Below are 11,072 nucleotides of genomic sequence, written 5' to 3' on the forward strand. Positions count from 1 at the left end.
TGCATGCATTGTATGTGGGCATGTGACATTTTGGCACCTGAAGCAAACCACCAAATGGTGCCTCCCCCACCAGGAATGAAGTGAATATCTAAATCAGGAACAAGGAAGAAATAAAAGATCTACATTGGGATCTGCTGCCCTGTGGATTCTGCCACCTGAGGCAGTCACCTCATCAGTGGGCCGAGAGAGAATAGGAAGGACTGAGGGATTAAGAAAAACAGAAACAATTTCGAAAGAGGGATTACTGAAAATTATGTAAACCAGTTGCCAGCTGATTATGCCAAACTCCACTCTTGAGTCAGCTGCCGTTTGGTGACTGGTTCTTCCATTGCATCATCAACTTGTGACTGATGGGCCTCCATAATTTTCAACTTTCTCAAGTGGGTCCTGCGGTTTGAGAAACCCCTGCTCCAGATTGTAGTGCTCTTCTGCTAGCAAGGAGCAGGATAGCAGGCTGTGAAGTGAGCACAGCGTCATGGAAATGTGTGCATGATTGCTCCATAAGGAAGAGTGTCTGGCTTTTTCCTGGTACTCATCTCATAGTGTTCCTGATGTGCAGATATAGTACCAGGTAGGGAATGTGGGGCTTTCCCATTAGCTGGGTCAAAACATAATAATCTACACCGGCCTTCCCCAACCTGGTGCCTTCAGATGTTTTGAAATACAATTCCCACGAGCCCTATCCAGGCCAGGAAAGGCTAACCATCTCAGATAATAGTTTTCAAACTGTTCTGGGGAACTCCAAGCTCAGGAATTGAGTATGTGCCGTGTAGTTCAGTTCTGTGAAGAGAAAAGGCTTGTTTGCTGGCCAGTAAGAAGCCAAAAAGTTTCAAAGCCACTGATCTACAGTGTTGAATCACTTCCCTAATGCTCTGTTCTTTTTGCAAGTTTAGATCCTGGGTTGGGGTGATATTTCAGTGATCCTTCACCCAGTTGTCAAGATTTCAACAACACAGCTGTAATTTCACAAGAACTTTCGCCGCTTTTATTCTGTGCTCCTAATCCCCAGGTGTTTTCCTTAAATCACCAGAGACACTCTGCCTCGGCTGTCGTCTGGGAAGGTTACTGACCTGACGGCAGCTCCATTCCCTCTTTGTCCATATAGCACAGAAGTCAAGGGTGTAAACTAAAACCGGTACCTGCCAGGCAACCTGAGTAGTGGGAAGAACACATAGTTTATATCTTTACAGAGCTCATAAATAGTTATGTACATGCCATGTGATTTAGGGATGGGCCTAATGCCCCACCCTGTTGAAGGAGGTGTCACTGAAGGCTTTCTACAAGATAAAAGAGAGAGAGAGAGAGAGAGAGATCTTCGCCCCAGTAAGAAAAAGAAGCTGGAGACGCAGATTGACACATACCCCTTACTCACTCTTTGCAATACGCCACCTATTTCCTCAGTTGCCTTCCTGCTCTTTTAAAGAGGCCCAGCTGGGAGGGCAAAAGAGGAAAGAAAAACGTTCTCACGTGAAGAAAGGAGACAATACTATTTGGGGGGAAAGATCGTGAAATCTAAGAAGGGGTAGCTCTCTGTTTCTACACTCGCAACTTCCTCCTTGGATGTTTGGATGTGCCCTTAAAGGGTGAAGACGGGAAGCTGCTGGAGTTTCTTTTCTTGCTGGGAGCCCTGGCAAAGGAGCTTGCAGTCAGTTACCTGGGGATGACCACAGGAGGGAAGACCTCATGGCTGAGGCTGGTGCAAAGCATCCAAGTTTGGTGAGTGACCAGGGCTGGTCAGGGACTGCTGCTGTCAGAGACTTGTGTGAGTGTTGCTTGTGAGGTGTGTACATGCATGCGACAAAGTAAAATGAAAAATACTGAGAGCATCGGTCACATGTGTGTGTCTGTTTAGCATTAGAATCCTTTTACAAAGCTTTAAATGACCTGAGTATAGTTCATTCTGTCCTGTGCAAGAAGTCAGCTGGTGCTCAGACATTGCAATCACATTTATATTTACTCGGGAGTAAGCTGTGCTTAGTGTGGTTTACTCTCTACTAAGCCTGTTTAGGTTTACAGCCTGAATTATGAACAAGCTTGATTGGTAGATAGGGAGGAAAAAAGCACAAACCCACGAAACTAACTACTCCTGTAAAGTTGAGTCAGCATTTCCAAACTACTGTTGCCACTTTTGTCTTCCGTCATCATTATTACAGTACTTCTTAAGCTTTTTTTTTTTAATATACAGATTTAACAGCATCTCAAAGCACGAGGCTGTGAGCTGTCATTGATAATATATGCATGCTTCATTGTTACATTGCAGCAATAACCATGAATCATAAATGCAATGTATCTTAAAGGTTAACCAAGAAATTGGTGTTACGGTACGTTTTGAATACTATTGCTAAGATTTAAAACAGTTTTCCATGATTTAAGATGAGCTATATTTTTAATTAGTGAAGATTTGGCTCTCTGTGTGTAAATAGATCCATTTATAATATATACATATTTACAATTTAATGTGCCTTTCTTTAAGGCACATGGGTGGCACTGTGGTCTAAACCACAGAGCTTAGGGCTTGCCGATCAGAAGGTTGGCGGTTCGAATCCCCGCCACGGGGTAAGCTCCCGTTGCTCGGTCCCAGCTCCTGCCAACCTAGCAGTTTAAAAGCACCTCAAAGTGCAAGTAGATAAATAGGTACTGCTCCAGCGGGAAGGTAAACAGCGTTTCTGTATGCTGCTCTGGTTCGCCAGAAGTGGCTTAGTCATGCTGGCCACATGACCCAGAAGCTGTCGGCGGACAAACACCAGCTCCCTTGGACAGTAAAGCGAGATGAGCGCCGCAACCCTAGAGTCGTCTGTGACTGGACCTAATGGTCAGGGGTCCTTTTACCTTTACCTTCTTTAAGGAACGTGGTGTTTAGCAACCTCCCCTCCACAATAGTTTAGGCTGAGCGATGGTGACTGGTCTAAGGTAACCTGGTGACTTTCATGGCTGAGAAGAGTTCAGAACTCACAGCTCCCTCCCTGGTCTTCGTTCGAATCTAACCACTACACCACATTAATTATCATAATTATGTTAATTATAGGTATGTTTGGATTCGCTTGGGCTTTCTTTTGCTCAAGTGTTTGTTTCATACCATGTATGATGCTTACATGACCATTTCTCAGCCATCTTGGATAGCCTAAACGCAATTGGAAGATACACAGTTAGAGACACTCTGAAAGTGGGTTTTGTGTGTGTGTGTGTTTTAAAAAACAAAACTACAGCTGTTAATCCTACTGAGCATGTGAGCTAGTTTAAAGTCAAAAAGCTGCTTGTCTGTTCAATCAGATGATTGACTATAGTAAAAATCTCCGGAATTTCCAGCTGCATGTACATAGGGGGTCAAAGTTTCTGGCTGTTGGTGGTTCAAGCCTACCCTGGGACGGCATTACAGGAGGTTGGACAAGGTGATACCCCCCCTGGGATACCTTCCAACTCTGCAATTCTATGATTCTATCTCCCCTCCATCCTTCAGAATCTAGGGTTGTATCCATGTTTATTGTCTATGGAAGTGTGTTGTTGGATATATGATATATATATATATCATATGTGATATATATATATATATATGCTAGATAAATGTATCTAGTAAATGGCACCCGTCCTGTGGAATGCCTTCCCACCAGATGTCAAAGAGAAAAACAACTACCAGACTTTTAGAAGACATCTGAAGCCAGCCCTCTTTAGGGAAGCTTTTAATGTTTAATAGGTTACTGTATTTTAATATTTTGTTGGAAGCCCCCCAGAGTGGCTTCCAACAAAATTATTATTTTTATTTATTTATTTATTATTATTATTATTATTATTATTGTTGTTGTTGTTGTTGTTATTACGCTGGTTCATGAAGGTGAGATACCAGGAAAGGGTACTGCAGCTGAGAGACAGATAATTTTTTCAGACAACTCCTGCCACCCCTCCCCACCCTTTCTTCCTTTTTCTTATTCACTTCCTTTTCTTCCTCTGTCCTTTGTTTGGGTTTTTGCAAGCACCTTCCGTCTCTGACTCTGCAGAGTGGAATTTTCCTGCACTGCTGCTAGGCTCAGGAACACACAGAGCTTCGGTGGTGTTTTTTTTTAAAGGCATGGGAAACGAGAGTCCAGTAAGAAAGCTATTATTAGTGCAAAACAGAGGCCAATAGCAGAACTTCTTCCATATGGGATTTCCCTGTAGCCTGAAAGGAGCAATGTCCATGAGTGGCACAGCCTGCCTCATGATGACCATGCAAGCTTGCCCGAAAGGAGCTGTTTAAAAGGGCTTGTGTTGCTGTCAGACACCAAAGGGAACAACATGACTGTGCTGTGAACATGCAAGTGAAGCCAAAGTTAGAGAGCCATTTATTTCACCTGGGGAGCAAAGGATGCAGTTAAATCAGACTGGGTGAGCCTCTCTGCTTTTTTATCTGCAGTGGGTATAAGTAAACTATTATGATTATTATTTAAAAGGTAAAGGGACCCCTGACCATTAGGTCCAGTCGTAACTGACTCTGGGGTTGCGGTGCTCATCTCGCTTTATTGGCCGAGGGAGCTGGTGTACAGCTTCTGGGTCATGTGGCCAGCATGACTAAGCCGCTTCTGGCGAACCAGAGCAGCGCACGGAAACGCCGTTTACCTTCCTGCTGGAGCAGTACCTATTTATCTACTTGCACTTTGTGCTTTCGAACTGCTAGGTTGGCAGGAGCTGGGACCGAGCAACGGGAGCTCACCCCGTCACTGGGATTCGAACCGCCGACCTTCTGATTGACAAGCCCTAGGCTCTGTGGTTTAACCCACAGTGCCACCCGCGTCCCTCTATGATTATTATTTATTGCACTGGAATTTTTTTCACCTGTTTACCTTTTTTTTTGCCTGGTTCACAGACCCCCTGAAGCCCATTCACAGACCCCCTAGGGTCTCCTGGTTTCATTTCTCTTGGGTAAAGCAGCATAGGAGACTTACAACGTCGTCTTCATGTTTTTTATTTACAATTTAAATGTATAGACAGAACATATGGGAAGCAAGGGGATTCCTGCAGCGCGCAGCAGAACCACTGATCTTGCGCCAGATTCCCAGAGCGAAAACTGCACCCCACTGTGATTTTATCTTTAGTCAACCCACAGCTGTGTCAGCTTTCTACCGGGCTCTGCCTGCATTGGCTTTCAAACTTGCCCATCCCACTAGCCCAAAGGTGCTGCCTTTCAAAGGAGCAGAGAGATTCCAGGCTGTGAAGAATGAGCTTCCCCAGCCGTTGAGAAAACATAAACCTATCTTCCCCATTGGCAAGTCCAATTAGCTATTTTGGATGGATGGATAGATAGAAAAGAGGGACAAATGATGTTGGGAAGTCTCACACAATGTGATCGTTGTGTGGGATTTGTTCTGAAATATGTGGGTGGCATTCAACTTAGAGCCATTGAAATTAACAAACATACTGAGATAGGTGCATTAATTTCAACAAGTCTACTCCAAGTAAAGCTTAGTTGAACACCACCCTATGTTTTTCTGTGTAGTTGCTTGAGTCGCTTGGAATTTGTCCTGGCAGCACATTCCTTTTGTCCGATGCATATTGCATATTGGGTATGTCCTCATGGCTATGTGTGATATTATACCTTTTGAGAGACGCAAAAAGCTATGTTGAAATGCTGTTGTTGGCCATTGCTTATTTCTTGTATCTTCCTAGGGTCAGTTTAGCGTGCCTTTGTTGCACTTCAGGTTCCACAAGGAAAGCTGGAATTAGTTCTCTGAAGTGCAACCAGTGCTGCATTTGGTCTTTTGTCTGCATCTTAGCATGACTATCACGGATCTCTACTAGGATCAGTAGTTTTCAGCCTTATCAGACCACTTTTAACCCAATCATGCATGCAGGGGCTAATTTCTTAATTTTAAAAAATTGCTTAAAAAAACCCCAACAATCTATTTGTGTGGTGGTAGTGCTGTTTTTGCAACCCACCTTAGATTAGGCCAGGGTTGGCAAGGTTTACCTCACCTGGGCCGGTTCAGTCCAGTGGAGATCCCTCTGTGGGCCAGATTGTGTGCGCGCATGAGCATGCGCATGAGCGCGCCCGCCCACGATTTCCGGTGTCTGTGTCTGTGCAGATGTGATTTCCACCACCATGGAAGCGAGTCCCCGTGCCGCGCTGCACCGGTTTAGCACAGCACAGGGGGACTCGTGGCTCGGTTCAGGGGCGGCTTGTGGGCCGGTTAAATGACCCCTGTGGGCCACTTGGGTTGCCAACCCACCAGTTGAAGACCAGATGGCACTTCCAATTCCTAGCGTTCGCAGCAATTTTGGACCAGTTTTTAGCTTTAAAATTATATATTAGAATATATTTGCTTATCTAGATATCCACAGGAGCACTCATGTAGCCCTTTAAAGTAACAGCACAATTTTATTCAAAGGTATCTATTTTCACTCAGCTGTGACCTAACATTTTTCATCTGATCTATCTATCTATCTATCTATCTATCTATCTATCTATCATCTATCTATCTATCTATCATCTATCTATCTATCATCTCTTCCTTTGAGAACCCACTAGGGCATGGGGGGGGGAACCTTTGGCCCTTCAGATGTTGCTAAACTACAGCTCCCATCAGCCCTAGCAAGTATGGCCAATGGCCAAGGATTATGGTAGTTGGAGTTTGGCATCATCTGGCAAGCCAAAGCTTCTCCACAGTTGCACAAGAGTGAAGTCTAAGGAAGAGCAAGCTCTCCACTCATCCTCCTTATTCCAGGAATGAGGGATGTCTTTCAGCTCAAGGGCGGAAGCCACATACTAGTGGCAGGTGGAGCAACAGAGACCACATTCCAGCCATGAAAAAGTCAGCTGTTTTCACAACCAGAGGCTCACACACGTTTCTCCATCCATCCAGCAAGAGGAATTATCTCAGTCCCAGTAGGCAAAAGTAGTTGAGGAGGGTTGGTATGGCTTGGGGTGAGAGGGTATAGCTTGGGGAGTCCCAGGGGCCAGATACAGAGGGCCACATTTGAGCCCCAGGCCAAAGGTTCCCTTTGTTGTTGTTTAGTCATTTAGTCGTGTCCGACTCTTCGTGACCCCATGGACCAGAGAATGCCAGGCACTCCTGTCTTCCACTGCCTCCCGCAGTTTGGTCAAACTCATGCTGGTAGCTTCGAGAACACTGTCCAACCATCTCGTCCTCTGTCATCCCCTTCTCCTTGTGCCCTCAATCTTTCCTAACATCAGGGTCTTTTCCAGGGAGTCTTCTCTTCTTATGTGGTGGCCAAAGTACTGGAGCCTCAGCTTCAGGATCTGTCCTTCCAGTGAGCACTCAGGGCTGATTTCCTTAAGAATGGATAGGTTTGATCTTCTTGGAGTCCATGGGACTCTCAAGAGTCTCCTCCAGCATCATAATTCAAAAGCATCAATTCTTCGGTGATCAGCCTTCTTTATGGTCCAGCTCTCACTTCCATACATCACTACTGGGAAAACCATAGCTTTAACTATATGGACCTTTGTGGGCAAGGTGATGTCCCTACCCCTGCCCTAATCCTTCATTATGTTGTATATTTATCCTGGATGAGGGCTAGCGCTTCAGTAGCTCTAAGTGGTTACTTCATTGGGATGATTGCCTGTATATATTTGCACTCATGTCATCAGGTACTTGGCTTGCACATGGCGTGTCATTTGAGACCCTTGCTTGCCGTGTGCTTGAGTCGCATGTGCCCGTGTCTCTTCATCAGCATCACTGCCTTTCATCTCTTTGACAGATGCCCATTCTTGCCGCTGCCCAGCTTTCTCGCATTGACTGCCACGCTTACCATTCCCTCTGCCATGTTATCCGCGTCACACTGGAAGAGCCTCCGTCAAACGTTAATGGTGCTGTTCACCGCCACGCTTCTCATTGGAATAACCATGCTGGCCCTCTCCACTGACATCAACCCCGTTGGATTTTTCTTCATTGCAGTGGGGGGTCTGTGTTTGCTTGGCTACCTCATTAGTTTGGCAGTGGAGTTCTACCTGAAGCAACGCAATCCAGCGGAAGAAAATAATCCAGGCTCGCGGAGACAAAGTCAGGCTGGGTAAGCAGCTGCGTCTACTTTCCTCTCCTTTCCATATGCTGACCCTTTAGAGGTAGTCTATACAAAGAGCAGATTGTGGTAGATGAGGCTTCCTTAACCTCGGCCCTCCAGATGTTTTGAGACTACAGTTCCCATCATCCCTGACCACTGGTCCTGCTAGCTAGGGATCATGGGAGTTGTAGGCCAAAAACATCTGGAGGGCCGAGGTTGAGAAAGCCTGTGGTAGATCATGAAAAGAGCATGACCAAATCAGACCATGGATCTGTTTGTTCTGCATGCTGATGATAATATCGTTTATACCCCACCCATCTGGCTGGGTTTCCCCAGCCACTCTGGGTGGCTTCCAGCAAAATATAAAAACACAATAAAACGTCAAACATTAAAAACTTCCTGATACAGGGCTGCCTTCAGGTGTCTTCTAAAAGTTGTGTAGTTCTTTATATCCTTGACATCTGATGGGAGGACATTCCAAGAAGGCCCTCTGCCTGGTTTCCTGTAACCTCACTACTCGCCGTGAGGTAAACGGAAGAAGACCCTTGGCGCTGGACCTCCGTGTCTGGGCTGAACGATGGGGGTTTAGGGCTTTAAAGGTCAGAACCAACACTCCAAGTGGCCAACCACAATTCTGGGAAGCCTACAAGCTGATCATGAAGGCAACAGCCCATTCTGAGGTATATTAGCTCTCAGCTGTTTAGCTACAATGGCTCGAGATTCTACTTAACTGTAGTGGCAAATAGCTTGTAATTGATATATTCTCCATTGACTTAGGCCTAAAGTCTTAAAAACTCCCCTGAGCTACCAGTTACCACCTCATCTTGGGTCAGTGAAACAAATAATGCATTGTATGAAATATTCCCAGTGGAGGACTGCAGGATCATATTAACAAAACTGCTTGTGGCTGGTTGTTAAAAGCAATGAGAACCATGAGTTGCCATTGCATCTGAACCAGCCTCAAGAAAGCCAGGGGCAAGAGTGAAAGGATTTGTTATTTGGGGGTGGGATTCTACCTGGAAGCACCCTAAAAGTCTATCAAAATCTACAGTAGGTTTAATAGTCACTCCTTCTCTGCAGCAAAGTTTGGGAACTATAGCTCCAGTGAAAGGAGTAGGAGTTCCCTAACAGCTCTCAGCACTCTTGGCAAGATACAGTTCCTGGAATTCTTTTGGGGGAAGCCCTCACTGTTTAATAATACTACTACTTTTATTATTTATACCACACACATCTGGCATCGTACTGTTTTAAATGCACAGTGCAGATGAGGCCTGTGATTGTGGGGGCCAGAATGCCCTTGATGATCCCATTGCTTGAATATGGTAGATATTCTTGTTTGCTGAGAGCACAGAGAATCCTCCTTTGTGGAAAGTATGGAGCTATTATAATGATTTGTGTTTTTAACTACTTCCCCTCTCTTTTACCAGCATAGACAATGAGGCCTATGAAGCACCGGCATATGAGGAGGTGGTGACTACTGGCTACTTATCGGGACCAACCATCTGGACCATCACCTCCAGCCCAGGGGCAACCCCAGTGGAGCCCCCTCCGTACAGCGTGGTCATTGAGCCTCCTGCCCACGGAGAGACTGTGGTCGAGGCGTTCAGTGTTTCGGTGGCACCAGGCCCACGGCGTGCCTCGGAGGCAGATCTACAGTCCCGGTTCCGCCTCAGGTTGCTCATGCCACCAAAACTGCAGCGATTTGTCTCGGATACCCATGAACTCAAAGGTGTTGAAGAGCGGGCAGAACGTCCGGAGCCCCTCACACCCCCTCCTGCTTATGAGAACGCGACAGTGGAGGAGGTCCTTGAAGAAGAATTTCAGCCCTCCAGGCTATGAGAACGGTGCACCGTGGACATTTTTCGTCAGACTTTCTTTGGTGGTCGTCCTGTTGCAATCCATGCGATATGAGAAACATGGCCTGTGTGCAAGATGTTAGCTGCTGTACCCGCTTTTTAAGAACTCTCCTGAGAAATGCGCACATACAGGTCTGAATTTCTCATGGGAAATACAAATATACAGTATATAAAAAAACGAACTTGTGTTTTCTGACGTTTCCAGAATGTTCTTGGGCTTACAGCGTAGGCTGCTTGGAAGCTGGCTTTAAAGAAGGCTGAACTGATTGGTGTAATGATTGCTGCTCCTTTTTTTTTTTAAATAACCACATCTGAAACCAAATAAACTGAGAGGGCAAATCTGGGATCAAAACTACGAACCACATCTTAATGATTTCCAAAACCTGTTTAAAAGCTTTGAGTCTGAGAGTTTGCAAACTGAGATTAATAAGGAATTCAGCTTCTGAAAATAGCACTTACTCAAACCATATTTCTTTATTGTGGAACAAACTGCATATTATGTGCAGAACAGTGAATTTGTAAATATGTAAAATCATGAACATTGATTGTGTTCAATTGAATAACGTTGCTGAGACATGCAATTGCTTCCTGCCCTTTTAAGAAACATACTAGCTGATTACCAAGGAATGCTGTAATGAAAGAATTTATGAAATAATGTGATCACAGAAAATCTGTCTGTAAATCTATTGCAGCCAGGCTACCAACTGATGGAAGTGATCTGTTGACCAAGTCTTTTCCTCAACATTGCAAACAGTATAACTTTAAGAAACTTGAAAACAGGACAATCTGTTTAACAACTGTGTTTATTGTCCAACATATCATGTACGCTACTGGGTGTCAAAAACAGATGACAGGCCAAGGGACAGGAGAGTATGGAAGCCTGGAGATGGAATGGAAAAATGGGTAAAGATGAGTGTGTTGCTGTATTTAGTCATCTGAAACTGGGTCCAGAATGGACAGACATAGGGCTGACCCAATCCAAAGGCAAACTGAGACTATTCTCCCAGGTTACAGGGTGTGGGTGAATCCACTTCCAGATGTGGAAGCAAATTCCATTGATATCCAAGGGATTTACTGTTGATTTTAATAATCTTTTAAATGTTTTTAACTATCTGTTTTTATCAATAATTTCAATATTTTATATTATATTTTTGTACACTGCTTAGAGATTTTCTTACGATAAGTGGTATGTAAATTTTATTAAATAAAGGATATTTTGTTCTACCA

At 44.8% G+C, this 11,072-nt stretch overlaps 1 protein-coding gene across 2 annotated transcripts; it reads left to right on the forward strand.

Annotated features, from left to right (window-relative positions):
- Positions 1 to 1,048: 1,048 nt before the first annotated feature.
- TMEM139 (transmembrane protein 139) lies at positions 1,049 to 11,072 on the forward strand. Of its 2 annotated transcripts, none has more exons than XM_080987020.1 (3): positions 1,049 to 1,716; positions 7,687 to 7,998; positions 9,417 to 11,072. In XM_080987020.1, exons 2-3 carry the CDS (start codon positions 7,751 to 7,753, stop codon positions 9,826 to 9,828), a joined length of 660 nt encoding a protein of 219 aa, XP_080843146.1. In that variant the 5' UTR covers positions 1,049 to 1,716; positions 7,687 to 7,750; the 3' UTR covers positions 9,829 to 11,072. The 2 variants fall into 2 exon arrangements, with proteins under 2 accessions (XP_080843146.1, XP_080843145.1); XM_080987019.1 differs by lacking the exon at positions 1,049 to 1,716 and adding an exon at positions 4,077 to 4,359.

This window comes from Podarcis pityusensis (assembly GCF_964106645.2).
Source record: "Podarcis pityusensis genome assembly, chromosome: 17".
In the NCBI taxonomy this organism is placed as follows: domain Eukaryota; kingdom Metazoa; phylum Chordata; class Lepidosauria; order Squamata; family Lacertidae; genus Podarcis; species Podarcis pityusensis.